The following is a 20,764-nucleotide window of genomic DNA, read 5'->3' as shown; positions in this document are numbered from 1 at the left end:
TAGCAAAGAATTTTAACTGAAAATAAGCTCCTTCTAAGTGATAGATTAAAAAGTTTGTGAAAAGGATTATATGTTGTTATTATTTATATGTGGCAGTGAGAGGCAGTACCTGTGTTTTTTATGAATGGTGTGTAGAACTTGAACTGTTCGATCATTGGTCTTCTCCCAGTTCATGAATCACCACGGTGTTCAGGGTTGGTAGTATAATATCTTACAGAAATGGCAGTTTTTCAGGGGGAAAAGGCGGGGGGGGGGGGGGGGGGGGGGGGGCAAAAAAAAAAAGGGCACTAACTATGCAAAATGGTACTTTCCTAGCAATGAGCTGTTAGTCACAGTCTTTTGTTAGTTAAGAATTAGATTGCATCTAATAGCATACTCTGTTACAGGAAGGACATTTAAGTAATCACTTCATATATCCAGTACTTGAATTTTTGTCCTGTGGATCTTCTGAACAAGTATGTCTGCAGTTATCTGACATGCAGATGAGAGACTTCTCAGTATATAACTTGGTACATGATCAAGCCTTAAAGGATGGTGCTTTATATCTGTTACTTTTATATTTCCAAATAAATACAGGTCATGGATTGACATTATTTTTTTAATTTACTGTTTGCAGAAAAAGTATTTTAATAAGACATTCTGTACCATTGGCCATGTGCCATCTGTACAATAGACACATATTTGTATTTTTCTTGGATGACTGGAACAATGGGAATGTAATTTCCTCCAGGACCCAATGTCCTGGAAGACAGGAAAGAGAGAAGAGAGGGATCAAAGCCCTGATTCCTAGGCTTCCTGACTGGAAATTTCAAGAAGAGATTTCTTGGTAATATTCCAGCTTTGGACATTACTACTGCTGTAGCATCTTGGTCAAGTAAACCTAAACCAGATGATAGTATAAAGATTTAGCAAGGTTTCAATAATGTAGACCACATATTTTTTCTTTCTTTCTTTTCACGAAGCTATTAAGATTAAATTTGCCTGTATAAAGTCAGAGTTTGAAGCAAGGTACTGTTCATCAGTGGGTACATCTTCCTGTTGCAAGTAGAAGATCTCAGGCAGGAACAAGGAAATCCTGCTGCTCAGTCACAAGTGTCTTACTCATAGTATCTTGCCTTGTTGTAAAAGCACTCAACTGGGAGCTCAGTGGGAGCTTTTGGGAGCCAGTGCCACTCACAGGTTACTGCAATTCATGTTTTTCTGGGTGTTTCTCAAACCTGCCTGTATTATTTTTTGATTCCTGTTGCAAAGTTGCTGATTCTTCACGTGGGCCACAGGGACTGTAGGAGTTAGACAATATGTGACTCTCCAGAATATAACATGACAGGGCTTTATGATTTGAGCATGCGTAAGTTCTGATAAATATGTATACTTCCAGTTAGGGTTGTTAAGTGCTTTGGTTTCTTAATGTCATGTTAACTTATTTCTTCGTGCTGAAATTTATATAGAAATCCAAATTTTTGTTTTAATTTAGATTTTAAATCTAACTTGATAACAGAAAACTTAGTCCAACTCCCTTTGAAGCAATTGGGCATTTTTACTCATCTGTTATTAATTGATGACAATTTTCTGTCTCATCAGCTGAAATAACTGTTACAAGATTTTTATTTCTGTGAAGAATGTTGAAATTGCAGCAGATACCCTGTGGATGAATACCTGATTTAAAAAAAAAAAACAAAACAAACACCACCACCAATGTAAATTACTCTTTTGTCTTTCAATATGTATAGTGAAGACTGGCAAATGTCAGGTTCAGGGTCGGTATCTGGAACTGGTTCCGATTCTGAATCAGAAGAAGATAGGGAGAAAAGCAGTTGTGAAGAGAGTGAATCTGACTATGAGCCAAAAAACAAGGTCAAAAGCCGGAAACCCCCAAGCAGGTAAGAAGTCATGCATTGGGTTCTCTGGTACTATTTCTAATAAGCAATCAACTATTTACTCCTACTATACATGCAAATGAAACATTAATGCTTATTTAAAAAAAAAAATTCTAAAGCTGCATAAGGTGTTAATATACTGATGCTTTCTAGTGAATACCTTTTCCTGTCTGCTGTAACTGAAAGAGGAGTAACTGAGCATTCATGAAATACATGTATTCAGAAAGCAATACAGAAGATACATAGTTGTCCCTGTTGAAACATCATTGTTGTGTCATATCTTATTGTCTCCAAGAATTAAGCCAAAAAGTGGCAAAAAGAGTGCAGGACTGAAAAAGAGGCAACTTGATTCATCGGAGGATGAGGAGGAGGAAGAGGATGATGATGATGATTATGATAAGAGAGGATCTCGTCGTCAGGCAACTGTCAACATTAGTTACAAAGAAGCTGAAGAAACCAAGACAGATTCCGATGATTTGCTGGAAGTTTGTGGAGAAGATGTCCCACAAACTGAAGAAGATGAATTTGAAACTATAGAGAAGTTCATGGATAGTAGAGTTGGCCGAAAAGGAGGTAATGTTTTTTTTTGTTTGTTTGTTTGTTTTTGGTGGTGGTGGTCTTAAGATCCTGAAGTGCATTGTGGTGCAACTTCAGTAAAAGTTTTCAGCTGTTGGTCACCTGTGAGGTTTATAAACAGCAATAATTTTAAAGTTACCAAAAAGTCATCTTGTTTTGTCTTTCATATTCATAAGGATGTTCCTTTTTAAAGTACCTAAGTGTTGCAGAGTAAAATGTAGAAAAGTTGCACACCAAAGTAGAAAATAAAAATGAAGTGGAAGATAGCTCTGTATTGCATAAATGCATACCATATTGTTACACCACTTTTTGTATGGAGTAGTCTTATGTGATCAGTATAAATTATATACAGTGGAGTGGAGAAGGTGGACTAAATAGGAGAGCTGACTAGTAACCTGAACCCTGAAAGATGGTGTTGGCAAGGCTGAACCACTGAGGTTGTGATTTCAGTTATTGCTGTACAAATGGTCTCAATACAGTGCAATGTGTGGAATGACTACAAAATGCATCTAAAATTTCAATAGTGCACTTGCATGTGAACTCTTAAAAGTATTTTGTGAATAGGCATGTCATATTTCCAGCAATAATGGGATGCAGTATCTAGCAGTTCTGCTTATGTGTTTGAGTCTGCAAATTAGGATTCTAATTACAAAACCAAACACAAACATGCATCACCACCACCCCCCACCCCAACCGCCAAACCCTGGGCCCCTTGCACTTCAGAGCTACATTTCTCCATTAGTTTTACCCAATCTCTAAAGTTTCTGACCCATCTCAGAACTTGCACTCTTCTTCCTCTCAAGTTTCTTCTCCTGTGCTGTCCCAAATTCTAGTGTATCCTGGTCCAATGCATAGTGTTACTGCTGTGGTCAAAGCCTTTGGAACTAAGCTTCTTATATTCTTCCTGCCCAGATGATGTTGCTGCTTGTGCTGTCTTTTGCTGTTGCCACTCTCTGTTGTTTTATCTGGCCCCTGCAGCTTGCTGGGCTCATTTCCTTACCTGGCTGTCCTCACAGAAATGAGCCTGTTTCCTGCTGCTAGTATGCTTCAGCTGTGATACAGACTGTACTTAATTAAAAATTTTCCCAGGTAAGATAACAAAGGCAGAAAAAGTAGTAAAACATGTTTAGGAAGAAATAGATTTATAGTATCCCTAGTACTACCTTATTGATGTCTCGAGGCTGACCAAGCTCAGATGTCTCTTGTATGCTTGGAGATCAAAGCAATATAACAGAGAAGGTGATAAAGCAGCATAAAGTGTCCCTGGTGACACTTTAAAAACTAAGAATGCAAAGAAAATTCTCATGACAAAAGATAAGATATTGTAGGTTAGGTACAGAAGTTTTGGTTGCTTTTTTGATTCTCTTTTGACTACTTGTACACGTGTTAACATATCTACATCATAATTGTTCAAATAAGAGTAATGACATGAGAGCTGTAGATACTAGTCAAGTATATGCTCATCTAAAAGTATCACTAATTGCTTTCTACACTACATTTCTTACTAGTTAACTTTTGACAATGCACGCTTTATTAAGGCTTATGATATGGTTTCTTTCTCAGCCACGGGTGCTGCAACCACCATCTATGCAGTTGAGGCAGATGGTGACCCAAACGCTGGGTTTGAGAAGTCGAAGGAGCCAGGAGAAATACAGTATCTTATTAAATGGAAAGGTTGGTCACACATCCATAACACTTGGGAAACTGAAGAAACACTGAAACAACAAAATGTTAAAGGAATGAAGAAGCTGGACAACTATAAGAAGAAGGATCAGGAAACAAAACGATGGTGAATATTTTTATGTAGACTTCCACAATACTTATTTTGTAACAATGTAGATGTTCTTGTGTGTTTCTGAGACGTGCTCCCTCTTTTTGAGGGCATAATTTCAAGTGTCTATGCAACAGGAAGACAAAAACTTTAAAAGTTAAAGCCTCCCTAACGTGTTCCTGTAAGATAATCTTCTGAACCTGATTTTAGTGTGTGTGTGTTTATAAATGGAGAATTAACAAGATGGGTAGTGTTTAAAAATAAATAATAAATTGTAACTTTTACTAATTTTGTCATTATACTTTCATCAGTGTTCTTCAGGAAGCACTGCAGAGATTATGTGTTCTTGGTGCATTACCCATTTCAGATTACTTTGAAGAATTCAGTTTTCTTGGCTCAAGCCTAAGAACAAAAACGTTGAAGAAATCCATACATTTTAAAGTCACCTTTTTGATGTTCACTTTTATTAGTATGTTTAATATAATCAAGGAATACTGGTGGGATTTTTGGTGGCTTAATCATAAGATGGATTCTTATAGAGGGAGCCACCCTGAATACTGTTCCATGAAAATACCCTGTAAAGTACACTACTTATTGTTGAGAGTAGGTATTCTGAATTAGCTGCATGACTAGTACCACCTGTAGCTGTAGTAGTTGTGTCTCTTGATAAGTGTCCTCAGTCATTAGTGATGAGGCACCTAGGCCAGATGCAAGAATTTTGTGGTAGGAATATCTAAGTTGTCCCTTCAAAGAAGCTCTCTAAGCAACATTCCTGTGATGCTTACATTCAGACCTTTAGAGTTGCCAAATTTTCGTAGTTTTAGAACTATACAGTGTAATAAGTGTTGTAAATTAATTCCCATAACAGGCTGAAAAATGCTTCTCCAGAAGATGTGGAATATTACAACTGCCAGCAGGAGCTTACAGATGATCTACATAAACAATATCAGATAGTGGAAAGAATAATTGGTATGTTACAAACTTGCGGACAGAAAACAGTATTGAGCATTCTGTATGTTCACTGCTTGTATGTTGCATTTGTAGTTAAGAAATTTAGAACACTAATATCATTAACTTTAATCCAAAACAAAACTTCAGGTAAGGAGAAAAGTTGTCATACTGTCTGTGCTATGAAGCTACCTTATGTTGTCTTATTACCTAAAATGAGTGTTTTCGTAAGATACAGAAGTAAAATGCTGATTGGATATCTCTGTATTTCTGCAGCTCATTCAAATCAGAAATCAGCAGCTGGTTATCCAGACTACTATTGCAAATGGCAGGGTCTGCCTTATTCAGAATGTAGCTGGGAAGATGGTGCTCTCATTGCCAAGAAGTTTCAGGCACGCATTGATGAGTACTTCAGCAGAAATCAATCCAAGACCACTCCCTTTAAGGATTGCAAGGTGAGTTTGTAATTTGCAGTGGATTTATAATCAGTTTTACTGAGTCTGGCTGTGATAGAGTTATTTTTAGATTTGTGACCTAATCAGTCTTGATAACACACTAGTGTTTTGGCTGTTGCTGAACAGTGCTTGCAGAGTGTCAGGGCCTTCTCTGTTTCTTGCTGTGCCCTGCCTGCTGTGAGTAGGCTGGGGGTGGGCAAGGGGCCGGGAGGGAACACAGCCAGTACAACTGACCCCAACTGGCCAAAGAGATGTTCCATGCCATTTAATGTTGCGCTCAACAAGAAAACTGGGTGGGCTGAGCAGCGGGTTCAAAGGTGGCTGTTGCTGGGAGGCTTGCTGGTCATCAGTCTGCTGGTAAGTTAATGCATGACTCCCTTTCTGTCACTTGTGGGGTTTTTTTTGGTTGTAGGTTTTTGTTTTCATTGGTTGGGTTTTTTTCTTTCACCCAAAACTCTTCCTTTTGACCCACAACTTTTTCTCACTTTCACCCTTTCAATTCTCTCCCCTGTTCCACTGGGTTGGGGAGTGAGTAAGCAGCTGGGTGGCAGCTTAGTGGCTGGCCAGGTTCAAGCTACCACATCAGTTCATAGTAAAAATGTGAAAATCTTCTATGAATCCAGAGTTAAGATACATATTATAAAATATTTTTTAAAGGTTGTTTAGAATAGTAATAATGATATATAGTAATATATATGGAAAATATCACTACAAGGAGTAGGTTTTTGTAGATACCAGTCCCCTGCATTTTTACTGGCATTCAAAGATGGGCTTGTTTAGTATGGTAGTTTATTTTAAAAGGAGACTTTGAGTGACTTGATGTCACTCCCATTGTGAAATTTAGATTAGCAATCAAACTAATTTCAACTTGCAAATTGCTTGGTGTTTTTTTATGGCCTCATTTTCATCAATGCATAATGACCAGACTTGCTGACCCAGTAGATCCATACTGCTATTTTTTCTATGCGAAGACATTTTGCTAACTTCAGTCAGTAGTAGGACTGATGATCAATTTGCTTTTGACAGGTTCTAAAACAGAGGCCAAGGTTTGTTGCGCTAAAGAAGCAACCATCTTACATTGGAGGACATGAAAGTTTAGAGTTAAGAGATTATCAGTTAAATGGATTGAATTGGCTTGCTCACTCATGGTGCAAGTAAGTATAGCCTGAAATGAGTTTTTCTGTTTGTAAGCTGTAAGCACTTGTAAAACTTTGAAATTTACTTTTATGTATTTTTTTGTTTTGAAGATGGAGGGTTTCATACAGTAAGCTCAAAGTAGAGATCTGAGGGGAGTAGTTTTGCTCTAAGTAGTACCAAAGCTTATTATTCCATGGCTGTTCTCAGAAAACAGCTAAGCTCTGTTGTTGCTTTGCTTTTAATTTCATATGGGGTTAAGTAATATTTTTTTAAAAAACCTAAAACAGTAAAACCAAAGAACCCAAAGCAAACTCTTCTGAAAAGTCAACATTAGTGTTACACTTTTAAATTTAGACTCATGAGGAATACTTGCAGGCTTTTTGCTAATTTTGTTAATTAATTCAAGTATTGGGGGTGGGGGGGAGGTATGGAAAAACAGTGGAAAAACACTTCTTCCAGATGTGTACTTGCAGAGTCTTGCAGACTTGTATGAGTGATTTTTATGCTAAAGATAATAATTTCTTGTTGTCCAACCCCTTCCCCTCTCTGTGTTGCCTCTACTTTTTTTCTTTTAGAGGGAATAGCTGTATTCTTGCAGATGAAATGGGTCTGGGTAAAACAATACAAACAATTTCTTTTCTGAACTACCTGTTCCATGAACATCAATTGTATGGGCCTTTCTTGCTGGTTGTGCCACTTTCTACCTTGACATCTTGGCAAAGAGAGATTCAAACTTGGGCTCCTCAGATGAATGCTGTAGTTTACTTAGGAGATATAACTAGCAGAAATATGGTGAGTATTTCTCTTTATTATTGGAAAGGCTTATAGATAAACAAGACTCGCTTCATATTCCTGTCCTCTGCTAATCTCCAATATTTTGTTTAGGACTGAGCAAATACTTACTGAAACACTATGTGTTCAAGATGCAGTTTGAAAGCTTAGGTTTTGACCTGATATAAGCATGTGAGAAGGATTTCCTTCCTGCTTAATAGTGAACAGGATTAAGAATTTATTCTTGCATTTGAAAACAAATTATCTTCTGCCATATGATTATTTAGGTGGATATAGTAAAAATAAATGTGTGAGCAAGCCAGTCATGATCTTAATTTATTTTCTGAAAGGTTGTTGGTGTTTTCTTAATGTTAATAATCGTATCCATTAAAGCAAAAAATGTTTTGTAGAAATTCTTTGCTGTTTATTCAGAAATTTAAGCAAAATAATTTTGGATTGCTTAGGTTGGAAGTCCAGTCTTTTGTATGTTAATATATTGTGTTTCTGTTTTGTGATCATACTATTGTATGTCATTAAACATTTACATTGCTGCAGTACTTAAATCCATCCCAGTCAACAAGACCTTTTTTCTCTAGCTTGTAGTTCACTTGATTTTTTTGATTCTTTTTTTTTTTTGTAGATTAGAACTCATGAATGGATGCATCCACAGACTAAACGATTAAAATTTAACATACTTCTAACAACATACGAAATTTTGCTGAAGGATAAGGTAATCACACTTCTTCAGGGAAATAAACATCATTTCTCCACTGTAGAACTTTCTTTAGACTTGTATGTATTTGTGGGTCATTAAAATTATGGAGAGTGTCATAGCTTTTGCTTTTGGAAGTATGATAGTGTGTGGCTTGGGTTTTGGAGTTTTTTTGGTGGGGGGGTTAAGCACTTTTAGATTTTCTGTATGTGTGGTGAGGCTTTCAGCATTTTTGCATTTCATTAAGTGGGTAACACTTCTCTTTCTCCAGTTTGCTTGGGATTCTTATTACTGTAATAATCTCCCATCTTCAAGAGCTCTACTTCCTTGCAGACCACCATCAAGGAACTGAAAAAGAACCCAGCCCGTAGCCCCAAACATGATACAGAACTCTGAAATCCCACATAGTTTTTCTTTATTGTTGTGCATACAGTAGTATGTGTATATTTATTAATACTGCCTCCATAGTGGTAGCACATAGTTATTGTTAATGTGTCTAACAGTATGTGGAAATTTTTATAGGTAGTCAAGAAACAGAACATTTTTACTTCATTTGTTTGTACATGCTGGGAAGAAGTCAATAGTGATTTTTTTTTTTTTTTCCTGTCATATCAAAACATGGGTCAGACTTTTGGCAATTTTTTTCCTTTTAAACTTAATTTATACTTTCTTGGGGTGCTTGCACAGCCTTTCATTGAGCCTGGCAAATGTAAAAGCCATAATTAGTACTAAAAACATACAGCTGTCTGTACTGTATTAAAATAAACAAAAAAGTGATGGTCTTTATAGCTTGATTATAAAATGTGGCAAATTATGCAATGTGTTTATTTGTATAATGTTCCCCCCCCCCTTTCTTTAAGTCATTCCTTGGTGGTCTGAATTGGGCGTTCATAGGAGTTGACGAAGCTCATCGCTTAAAAAACGACGACTCTCTTCTGTACAAGACTTTAATAGACTTTAAGTCTAACCATCGTCTTCTTATTACTGGAACACCTCTGCAAAACTCCCTCAAAGAGCTTTGGTCTTTGTTGCACTTCATCATGCCAGAAAAGTAAGGAGGAATTTTACATGATTCTTTTTAACATTTTTTGGTCAAGTTTCTTGTTGTGAAGTAGTGTAGTGATTTGAAAACCAATAGAGGTAGAGAATCATACTGAAAGGTAATTTAAATATTCTATCTAAAGTATATGCATATGGGTTTTTTTGTGCTACTCCTGATAAGTAATGCTGGTAGCAGTTGTCACCTTTTTCCATTTTAGCAGACCACAGAAATGATTGATTGATGTATGGGTCAGAACCTGGAAAAAAGGCTTCGTCTTAGCCTAAGAGGAAAACCATATGGATTTACTCTGTGGAAATAGAATGGAATCTTTTCTGTGTTAGTACTACTAATGAAAACAAATTTGTACCAAGATGCCCAATATCTTGTAGTTCAGTCAGCTGGTTTTCCCATATGGTTTTCATACAGTAAGCTTACTGTATTGACCTCATTTTGTACTGACCTCTGCTTATACATAAGAGAAATTAGAGCTCATGTGTGAGAGCACATGTGCCTGTCAGAGGTCTTGTAAATGCCAAGCACCATAGCTCCATTTAGTTTGAGCTATAGATGGTACTGACTTCTTCAGAACTTTAAAAGCAAAGCAGCTATGGTCTAGTAGCCATTCTTCATTTGATCATAAAATCTGTTCTCCTAGTCTGTTAGCATAGAGAATAGTTACGCTTCAGCTAGACCATACAAGCTGTAAAAAGTACATTTAAGTAGTCTTTTGTTCTCTTGTGCAACCATGCAGCTGTTTTTTCATGCTGCTTTTGACACATGTAATAATGGAATTTCTGCAACCATCTAGGTGAGTATCCTTGGAGAAAAAGAAAAATGTTGGGTTTCCACTGGGGAAGTTAAAATTCCAAAGTTTTCATTCTGTAAATGTTTTTGGAAAATTCTGTTCTTCTATTTACATGCAAAGTACTTCGAATTTCTTGTGAGACGGCAATTCAGAAATTGGATAAATTAAACAGAAGGGAGTCGGGAAGAAATCCAGATGTGTTTGTGCTCTTGTGGTATATTTATACACATTCCGTGTTTGTGTTATCTTCTTGAATTTTGCTTCCTCAGGTGATTCAGAGTATATCACTATTTTGTGTTCATTCATTATTATGTTGAAGGTTTTCCTCCTGGGAAGATTTTGAAGAGGAGCACGGCAAAGGGAGAGAGTATGGTTATGCAAGTCTTCACAAAGAACTTGAACCATTTCTGCTGAGAAGAGTTAAAAAAGATGTAGAAAAGTCTTTACCTGCTAAAGTTGAGCAAATTCTGAGGATGGAAATGAGTGCATTGCAAAAACAATATTACAAGTAAGAAACAACACTTGTAAAATTGTTCTGTTTTAGTGATAGGTCTGGATACAATTTACTGAAGTACAGTAGTTCTTATAATGCAGTTTGAACTTGAGGATTCTATCGGGTTTCACAACAGTAAAATTCTATGAAGCAAGGGCTCAAGAATTACACTGGTCTAATGTCTAGTCATGTAGCTTCTTCTGTTTGTCATGTTAGTATGTTCTTTTGGAAGCTTCTTTTCTTCTTTAGCTTGTTTATATTTTGAGAGCTTACATCTATCTGCCTTGCTTCCACATATGGTTAGAAATTACTTATATTGTACAACTTACATCATAGGTGGATTTTAACCAGGAATTATAAAGCCCTCAGTAAAGGTTCAAAAGGCAGTACGTCAGGCTTTTTGAACATCATGATGGAACTCAAGAAGTGTTGTAACCATTGCTACCTCATTAGACCACCAGATGATAATGAATTCTATAATAAACAGGAGGCCTTACAGGTAATGTCACTTTTTTTAATTAAAAAAAGTTCTGGTTTACATCTGTAATATTCACACAATTTTACAGTGCTCTGGCAGTTTATTAATTCTTATTGAAGTATATTAAGAAAAAACGGGTTCTCTGGAAAATGTGCATCCTGGGTTTTACAGCTGAGTTAATTGATTCTTGTTTCTTAATTGGAACTGAATAACTGACAGATAATTGACTAAATAAAATATCCCCGATTTTAGTTACAGTCAAAATAAAGAGGAAGTAGTTTGAAACAGGCTGTGTATTTTTGTGCAAAATAAACTTGAGACCTATTTTAAACCTAAGTAAAATAAAGCAGGTAAGCAGGTTAAATGTAATGTGAGTGGAAATGCAAGTGACTGGCAAGGATACACCAGCAATCTGTGTGATATCAGGAAGTGATCTGCAGAATGCTTTTAAGCCTTTTTTATAATCAAATACTGTTCTCTGTATGCCTGCAAACAACCAAAGTGGAAGGAAAGTAACAAGCATCCAAAGCTCAGTCTGATTTTGTTGTTATTGTTGTAACAGATTAAAACAATTCTCATCACTACCAAAGATGGTCTGTTGTTTCTTTTTTTTTTTTTTTTTGTTAAGGTTAACTAATATTTGTACCAAAACTGTTGAGAAGCACAGCAACAGATGACTGTTGGTGGTGGTGCAGTTTATACCAACATAAATGTTTGTAAAGATGATTTTTTTTTCTGTAAGCTTTCAAGTTGATAATTTAAGTACCTTCCCAAAGCTACTAGTTTGTACGGTTACAAATATTCTCCTCCTTTCTGGCATAAAGAATAAAATCACCTAACTCAAGATTTGGCATTCCCTAAAATTCTGTCCCAGGCATCTTCATCTAAAGAGGCCTAAAGTTTTCAACATTAAATTTCACATTTGCTTGAGTTTCTGTTCTAGTTATTCCCAATAGACCTGAGAAGGCTTAACAGGCCTTAGGTGTGTTACAATGTTAGGCACCACAAACAACATTCCTCTCACTTTATCTTGCTTGAGAAACTTGATTGATAGGCTTTAAAAATACTTAGAAGGTTAAGCAGCAGTACTTACTTCTTAAAAGATGGGAAGTGAAGAGAAAGTAGTACTAAGATAGTTTTTTTTTTCTCAATCTTAGATTTTATTGGTTACCAAATTTTATTCTTTCCTTGGCAGAAAAGAACTGCTTAAATTTTTAAGTCCATATATTTACTTCATGTTTTAATGAGATGTTAAGATAGGGAACTGAACAGTGCATTTCCTTTAAAAATATAAGTTTGTAACCCTGTTGATTTCAGTTAGAATCAAATAAACTAAAATCAGAGTAAACTTTTGTGTTCCGTTAATGCTGCATACTAGTAAATTTATATAGCGATGTTGTCTTATGGTCACATGAATTTGGTGGGTTTTTTCTTTTTTTAAGCTCTAGAAGACTATATATTGCATGCACATTTTAAACTATAAAATTCCTAAGGGATGTCAGAATTTTCCTTTTTTTTCTTTTTCTTCCTACAGCAATAGGAAAGCAAACCTCGAATGAATGTCTAACCAAATGCAGTGTATATTAGTGTTGAGATGAACTTATTTTGCGATATGTATTTCTTGGTTTTTGTAGCATTTAATACGTAGCAGCGGGAAACTAATCCTTCTTGACAAGCTACTGATTCGTCTGCGAGAACGTGGCAACAGAGTTCTGATTTTCTCACAGATGGTGAGGATGCTGGACATCCTAGCAGAATATCTGAAGTATCGTCAGTTTCCCTTTCAGGTCAGAATCTTGGTGGTAGTAGCCAAGAAGCTTTGATCTTGAATATAAGAAAAATCTTTTCTTTACTCTGAGGGTGACAGCACTGGAACAAGTTGTCCAGAGGTTACAGAATCTCCATCCTCTGTGACATTCAGAAGCCACCAGGACGTGATCTTGGGCAACCTGCTTTAGCTGTCCCTGCCTGAGTAGGGAAGTTAGACAAGATGACCTCCAGAGGTCCCTTCCAACCTCAACTGTTTTGTGGTTGTGATCTTTACCACTTTCTTTAAGAAAAGATATAAGAACAAGTGTTCTATTTCTAGAAAGACTGGCAATTGCTATATGCTAAATAGTATCTTAATTTTTTTAACTAATCAGTTTAATTTCATGTGAAGTGTTGCGTTACACTATAGGAAGGATGGGGGCAATCTTTTTTAGCAAGGCCTGTTGTGACAGAACAAGGAATAATGGATTTAAACTAAAGAATAAATTTAGACTAGACATAAGAAAGAAATTTTTTACAATGAGGGTGGTCAAGAACTGGAACATGTTGCCCGGAGAGGTACTGGAGGCCCCATCCCTACAAACATTCAAGGTCAAGTTGGACTGGGCTCTGAGCAACCTGATCTAGTGAAAGCTGTCCCTGCTTACGGCAGGGGGGTTGGGCTAAATGACCTCTAAAGGTCCCTTCCAACCCAAAGCATTCTACGATTGTGTGATTGCTTTTTTCCCTTCACATAACAGTTTTGGCAGTTGAGAATTGAAGTTGCTCTAATTTTGAATGTAGTATAAGAATTACTCTTTAACTGTAGTATTCAATCTCTTTAGAGACTTGATGGATCAATAAAAGGGGAATTGAGGAAACAAGCACTGGATCATTTTAATGCAGAAGGATCAGAGGTATGGAATTTTTTTCCTAAGGAATCTGTTTTATTTTTCCCAAGAAGTACAAAAAAATGAAGGCTCAAAAGCACAAAAAAGTGAAGTCTCAGAAAAGTGAGGAATATATCAATAAGATTAAATTCATTGTTATTGCCTAGATGATAAGGTTTACAGCTGCTATTTTTTTGTCCTCTAAGAAGAGGTTAAGTAGAAAACATATAACTTACGAAAATGGTATTTAATCAGTTGTGTAGCTATAATGCTTTTTCTTTAATGCTCTTTACCAGAGTAATTTTAATTACTGTGTAAGTGCTGCAGAAATTTAACCTCAGCCTTGTTGCTGTGTAGAACTTAACCCAACGATGTTTACAAACACATTGAACTTACACAAGCAGTTAGCATCAAAAACATCCCTTGGCAGCGGGCAGAACTAGCTTGTGCATATCCTTGCATAAAGAACCATCTTTAACTGTTTCAAATATGGCTTCTATTATCTTCATTTGTTGCCACCTACTTACTTGCCTGGGAAAAAATAGTGACAAACTGATTTCTAGCCATTCTTTGTGAGCAACTTGTGAATATAAGTGTCTTGTGACAGAGTCTTTCTTTTCTCTTTGGAAAATTTGTAGCTTATTTAGCATTCCTAATATGCAAGCCATTCTGTACCTTTGATCAGCTTAAATCTTTTGTCCTACACTGGCAGATTTGGGGGAGGGGAGGTTTTGTGGGGGGGGTTTGTTAGTGGGTGTTTGGGGTTTTTTTGGGGGGGGGGGGTGGTTGCTGGTTTGGTTTGTTTTTTTTTAAATCAGTAATTGAAGGATAGCATTTGTCAGTTGCTGCTGAACTTGTTTCTGCTATGTTGGAGGGAGAAGGACCTAACTCCATAATGTAAACTTCAGATATTTGTTAAATATAGAAGTTAATTGTGTTTCAAATTTCTAGCACAGACATTGCTGCCTTTTTCTGAAATCTTTGCAGTCACACTGTACATTTTTTGAGATGAAGAGGAATTTAAACTTCATGCATTTAAAAAATGGAGGCAAACTATCCATTTGTGCAGCAACAAATTTATGTTACCAGTTTTATTTTTTATTTCTTTCCTCAAACTTCAGAACATTCTGTATGGTTTTTGGCCATTACTGAGCTAAGGTCTACATGGAAATTTCTAACACAATTTTTAGGACTCATACCTGAGCATAATGGTTTGCTGTTTCCTGTAACTGTACTGAAAATTGTTGTGGTTTGGTTTTTGTTTGGTTTTTTTTTTAACCCATTTATCTTGAATTTCATATGTTGTTTTATTGCATGTCTCAAGATCCTTCTGCAGTCCTCCATAGTTGTCTCTGAATGAATAATTCTGTATCATCTACAGGCTTTTTCACCTCATTGCTTATTCCATTTTCATATTGTTAATGAATATGTTGAACAGCATTGAACCTGACTTTTGCTTCCTGTCTCTTAAAGTTACTTGTAGAGTCAAGCATCTTCCCTGCGCAGACATGGCTGCTTAGGCTTCCAGAGCTTGGGGCAAGGGATGTGGGAGAGGGACTTTGTAACATACAAGGATTGAACAGTAGGGTTTTTGTACTTCTTGGCCAGTCATTTTTTTGGTTGGGATTTTTTTGGTTGGTGATCATCTTCTAGGATGCTGCTTCCTTTAAACTGTTGAGAAGTCAGTAGCTATTTATGAAAGAAATTGATATCAATGTTTGCTTTACACTTAAGCTATAACTATAGAACAGTTACGGAATTGGTAGTATATGATTTTGTAGTCTGTGCCACAGACTGCATAAACAAGTGTCATGTTGGTTCCTTTAAGAATATTACAAGTACTGTATATAAAACTATTTCTTATTTTATGATTTCAGGACTTCTGCTTCTTACTGTCTACTAGAGCTGGAGGATTAGGTATCAACTTGGCTTCTGCTGACACTGTAGTAATATTTGATTCTGACTGGAATCCACAGAATGATCTCCAAGCACAGGCTAGAGCGCATAGGATTGGACAGAAGAAACAGGTACGCCCATACAGCTTTAAGCTTCAAACCTGGAAGGAGGGTTCTGTACAGTAGGTGTCTACTCTGCACCATTCAGTCTTCACATTTTTAAAAATAACTAATACTTGCTGCGTATGTCCAGAAATGTTAGTAATGCTCATTTAACTTTCTTTTAAATCTCCCTACACGGAGAGATAATATGGCAGCTGTGATATATGGATGGGAGAGGGAGAAGAGCTGTGGGCTTGTCCATCCCACATTCATTGGCATTATGTCATTCTAGAAAATAATTGGTACATCAGGCACATCCCCCTTGCTTAAATATTTCTTAGTTCTCTTTCTTGCAGAAGAAAGGGTTCTTTCTTGCAGAAGATACACAGTAATAATGGGAAATATGACAGTTTTGCCTGTAGCAATGCTTGTGCCAAACCACTGATGTTTAAAAAAAGACGGGTCTACGAGTTTACTTCTCTGCTTTTTTAAAATGCTTATGTGAAGACTGTAGTAACATGATTGAACTAGTACTTCATATTTGAAACCAGTCAATAAATTCAGACGATATGTAGTGAAGACTGAGATTTCTCCTTGTTGTTGCTTACCTTTTTTAAAATATACATAGGTTAATATTTATCGGCTAGTCACAAAAGGATCAGTAGAAGAAGATATTCTTGAAAGAGCCAAGAAAAAGATGGTGTTAGATCATTTAGTAATTCAGAGAATGGACACTACAGGGAAAACCGTACTACATACAGGCTCTACTCCTTCAAGGTATATTTCTATTTATTTCCATATCAATTTACCCTTAAGTATATTTGACAAGTAAGTAAAAATGTAAGTTATTTTACTTGGTTAATGCAAGGCAAAATAAGGGTAAATAAGTAAAGATGCAAAGTATATTGTCTTTGTAGATTTTTATTTGCATATTAAATATATGTATTAAAAATATATGTAGTTTTTATTTAACAGTAAAAAGAAAGCTTAATTGACTTGTGATTATAGAGAACTTTTTCAGGTTGCTAAGATAAAATGTTTTCCCTGAAACATCCTTTGTTTCAGCTCAACACCTTTTAATAAGGAGGAGTTATCAGCAATTTTAAAGTTTGGTGCTGAGGAACTTTTTAAAGAACCTGAAGGGGAAGAACAGGAGCCCCAGGTAAGTAGTGTCTCTGGACTAGATACATAAACCAATTGAAAATATATATGAATTATTTCATTGTAAAGAGAAACTACTACTTTTTTAGGAAATGGATATAGATGAAATCTTGAAGAGGGCTGAAACTCGGGAAAATGAGCCAGGTCCCTTAACTGTAGGAGATGAATTGCTTTCACAGTTCAAGGTATTGCTCTGTTCCCTCCCTCCTGCCATAATTACACTTTCCTTTGTGAACGGTAATATTTTTCTTTTGTGTACCTTTCCATCTTTTCATTCTTACGAAATAGATTTAAGTAACTCAGCTCTGTATCTCTTTCTGATAAAATGTCTTTTCACATATACAGGATACCTACCATCAGTATAAACATTTAAAAAGACATTAAGTATTTTGCTAATAAAATAAGAGATGTTTATGAATGTGTTAGTGTTTAGAATTCTAGGTAGTTGTGTTTTATTTACTGCCTTTGTTGTTAAGTAGCTGTGGTATTGTTGAACACAAAATAGAAGGTTTGCATTTCTTAGTTGATGATTTCTAGAAATAGCTTTTAGCCCTGAAATAAACCTGAATGCCAGGTATTTTAAGAGTTACCAGTTAAACATATCATAATTTGGGTGCCAAAAAGATGTGGGGCACGATGTATTTATTTACATGAGCAGATTATTAAATAGCTCTCCTGCCTGATTATTCATTTGCAACATATTTTGATTTCTACAGTGTATTAATGTCTGGTTAGTTTTATATTATTATAGTTTCACATTAACTTAGGCATTCAGATGTCATTAGCTCTGTTTTGAAGGACATCATTTGAACATTCATACAGCTGTTGGGCATGTGTTTCATTATGCATCTGTATTAGTCAACTTTTAAAAGAAGAAAAAGATTCTCATCTTTTCTCAGCCCATGTTGCATGGAGTCTGTTTCATAAATGAATAAAAATACTTCCATTAGCGACAGTTTCATGAAGCATTTTGTATGTATAAATTTTATATGTATTATAAACAGTAGTATATATATAAATGCATAAAATATGCTATCTAGAAAGTTTCCTAAAATATTAGTTGCTTAGTCTTTTTCACGTAAAGTCATATATTGATGTGATCAAAACATGTATATTCTGATATACAAGGTGGCCAACTTTTCCAATATGGATGAAGATGATATTGAGTTGGAACCAGAAAGAAACTCAAGAAATTGGGAAGAAATCATTCCAGAAGTCCAGCGGCGAAGAATAGAAGAGGAGGAAAGACAAAAAGAGCTTGAAGAAATATACATGCTCCCAAGGATGAGAAACTGTGCAAAACAGGTGTCTCTTCATTCTGACTTGTACTTTTATGTTGCTGTTGGTTTAGTTTGTTTATTGGGGATTGTTGTTGGATTTTGGGTGTGGGGTTGTTGTTTTTTGTTTTGGTTTTTTTTTTACTTTTCTGAACACACATTTTTGACAGGCTAGGTAAAACTTATGTTTGTTAATCATGTAGCTTTGAACTACTTATTCTGAAATTCCAGATCAGCTTTAATGGAAGTGAAGGGAGGCGCAGTAGGAGCAGAAGATACTCTGGATCTGATAGTGACTCCATCTCAGAAAGAAAACGGCCAAAAAAACGTGGAAGACCACGAACCATTCCTCGAGAAAATATTAAAGGATTTAGTGATGCAGAGATCAGGCGGTAAGATATGGGGGGACATGCATGTTTAAAGGGACAAGACAAATTTTTTATTACTATTATTATAGAGCTTGAAAGTACAGAAGGCAGTTTATTTTTCCTGAATTTATTTGAAATTGTTTTATTCTAGGCATTTAATGTTTTACCTTGTGTACTTTGTGGTGCTGACATAGTGAACTGTCATGGCAAGAATTTGAACTCATTTTAATGAGGGATAAAATTACGTTTGAAAAGTATTCTTGATTGTTTTAAATTTTTTAATTTCTGCAACTCATGAAGACACTGATTTCAAAAAGCAGTTGTTACAATGGGTGAGCTTTTCTTTTAACATACAAGCAAAATAATCTGCTTCCCACCATTTTATCTAAAAACTGCAGTGCTGAAAGAATATGTAAATCTTTGGTGACAGCTACAAAAATTTGAGTGGATTTTGTTTTCTTTTTAAACTGGTTAACACTGTCATTGAATTAATGTTATATCATGCTTTTTTGAAGTAAAAAAATATAAAATCCTATTTGTACAGCAGGTCCCTTCAATATTTCATGCTAAAATATTTTTTTGCAAGAAGGAGGAGTAATTGTTTTGTTTTACCTTTTTGAGTTGGTGAAATGCTACTTTGCTTCTGAAATTTAAGTCTACATGTTTCTCTAAAAAGCTGTAAAGCTCTCAAAATATTTTTGGTTAGAGAAATAACTTTAAAGATCCTTTTTGCCTTTCCATTTCATCTAACACAGTAAATTGGTACTTTTTTCAAGGCTATTCTTGTGCTTGCACTAGCAATTTGAGGCCTTGATTGTTGAGGAAACTTTTTTTGAAATTACTTCTATTAATTTTATTTTTATTTAATTTCCTTTCTATTGTGGGTATCTTCAGTTTCTTTCCATCACTTACACATTCCTACAGAGAGTATCTTTCATGTCATATTTTCCAAAATCTTCAAATCATCTGTTGCAGAGTGCTCATTTTACTATATAAGGCATAGTGTAATGTTTGAAATCTCTATTTACTGTAAATCCACATCAAATTTTTTTTACTAGACACATCCAGCTGCTGAATCTTCTGTCTTGTGAAATTAATAAAGCAATTTCTGAAATAAATCGTACCTTCTATTGTTTTATTTACATCAGTTCTTAAACCATTATAACTCTGACTTTGTTTGGGTTATCTGGATATACTGAACTGTCCTACTCTCTGTACTCCCCTCCCTCCCCCCCGCCCTTTGTCCATATAGCATTATACTAAGATTAATAATTGTATTAATACAATTTTAAAACCAATGTAGTTAGTTAAGCATACATTTAAATGGAAAAATTATTTTCTGTTACTAGGTTTATCAAGAGTTACAAGAAATTTGGTGGCCCTCTTGAAAGGTAAACTTGTTTGATAATTATTTGTGTAGCAACTTGGAACCTTGTTTTCATAAAAATTAGAACAATATACTACAAAGCCTTAGGCTGAAGAGAAAATACAGTGACTAATCTTTTGCCTTGACTGTAATATGACTTTAGCTTAATATCTTCCCTTTCTTCATGTATGGTATATATCCAAACAGCCACACAACAAAACTTTCAATTTGCAGGACTGCTTACTCTCTTTCTTTATACTTTACCTGCTGTCTTGTTTAATCTTCATTGGTGATAATCATTCAGTTGTTGTGTTTGATAGCCTGTTGAAAGCCTATCAGTTTATCCAGTGTGATTGTCAAAGTTAGTTTTCCATTTTCCTTCCAGTCAGTTCTTATTTTTAAGATTCTTTATTATGCCATATTTTAAGGAAAACTTTCCATCCTCATTTTCCTTAAAAATATTTATAGTCTATATGAACATATTACATATAGTGATTCCTTTTCTTTTTTTAAAGAGATGTACAGCAATTTAACTCAAAACTGTAGGTTTAGGGTCCTTTACAGTTCTTGTTGTATCGTCCCCTGATACCTGAATCACCTTTTTTTTCCTTGGATCAAAATTGTACACAGCATAGCAAGTGCCAGGTGACTGATAACTTAACATGACCATTTCTCTAGTTTCAAAGTCTGAAGGAGTCATTCACAATTACTAAAGTTTCAGAGCTACAAAAATGTGTATTTGTTTTATTACAGGTTAGATGCTGTAGCTAGAGATGCTGAATTAGTTGATAAATCAGAGACAGATCTTAGACGTTTGGGAGAGCTTGTACATAATGGATGCATTAAAGCTTTAAAGGACAATTCATCTGGACAAGAAAGAGCAGGTACGAT

General features: G+C 35.5%; 1 protein-coding gene across 1 annotated transcript in view; it reads left to right on the top strand.

Moving 5' to 3' along the window:
• CHD1 (chromodomain helicase DNA binding protein 1) overlaps nucleotides 1-20,764 on the top strand; it is a 54,673-nt gene that overhangs the window by 20,884 nt on the left and 13,025 nt on the right. Inside the window, exons 5-25 of the mRNA XM_075725831.1 lie at nucleotides 1,731-1,880; nucleotides 2,173-2,450; nucleotides 4,017-4,242; nucleotides 5,093-5,193; nucleotides 5,449-5,627; nucleotides 6,654-6,781; nucleotides 7,340-7,556; nucleotides 8,176-8,265; nucleotides 9,108-9,298; nucleotides 10,414-10,602; nucleotides 10,924-11,086; nucleotides 12,700-12,852; nucleotides 13,660-13,731; nucleotides 15,582-15,731; nucleotides 16,330-16,478; nucleotides 16,767-16,863; nucleotides 16,952-17,047; nucleotides 17,991-18,167; nucleotides 18,371-18,531; nucleotides 19,857-19,898; nucleotides 20,627-20,757. Of these exons, the coding sequence (XP_075581946.1) occupies nucleotides 1,731-1,880; nucleotides 2,173-2,450; nucleotides 4,017-4,242; nucleotides 5,093-5,193; nucleotides 5,449-5,627; nucleotides 6,654-6,781; nucleotides 7,340-7,556; nucleotides 8,176-8,265; nucleotides 9,108-9,298; nucleotides 10,414-10,602; nucleotides 10,924-11,086; nucleotides 12,700-12,852; nucleotides 13,660-13,731; nucleotides 15,582-15,731; nucleotides 16,330-16,478; nucleotides 16,767-16,863; nucleotides 16,952-17,047; nucleotides 17,991-18,167; nucleotides 18,371-18,531; nucleotides 19,857-19,898; nucleotides 20,627-20,757 (3,140 nt within the window). The remainder of the gene's footprint in view (nucleotides 1-1,730; nucleotides 1,881-2,172; nucleotides 2,451-4,016; nucleotides 4,243-5,092; nucleotides 5,194-5,448; nucleotides 5,628-6,653; nucleotides 6,782-7,339; nucleotides 7,557-8,175; nucleotides 8,266-9,107; nucleotides 9,299-10,413; nucleotides 10,603-10,923; nucleotides 11,087-12,699; nucleotides 12,853-13,659; nucleotides 13,732-15,581; nucleotides 15,732-16,329; nucleotides 16,479-16,766; nucleotides 16,864-16,951; nucleotides 17,048-17,990; nucleotides 18,168-18,370; nucleotides 18,532-19,856; nucleotides 19,899-20,626; nucleotides 20,758-20,764) is intronic.

The sequence above is a fragment of the Pelecanus crispus genome, chromosome Z (genome assembly GCF_030463565.1).
Source record: "Pelecanus crispus isolate bPelCri1 chromosome Z, bPelCri1.pri, whole genome shotgun sequence".
Lineage (NCBI taxonomy): Eukaryota > Metazoa > Chordata > Aves > Pelecaniformes > Pelecanidae > Pelecanus > Pelecanus crispus.
Note: the sequence above shows the minus strand (reverse complement) of the source record. Positions and strands in the feature narration are given on the sequence as shown.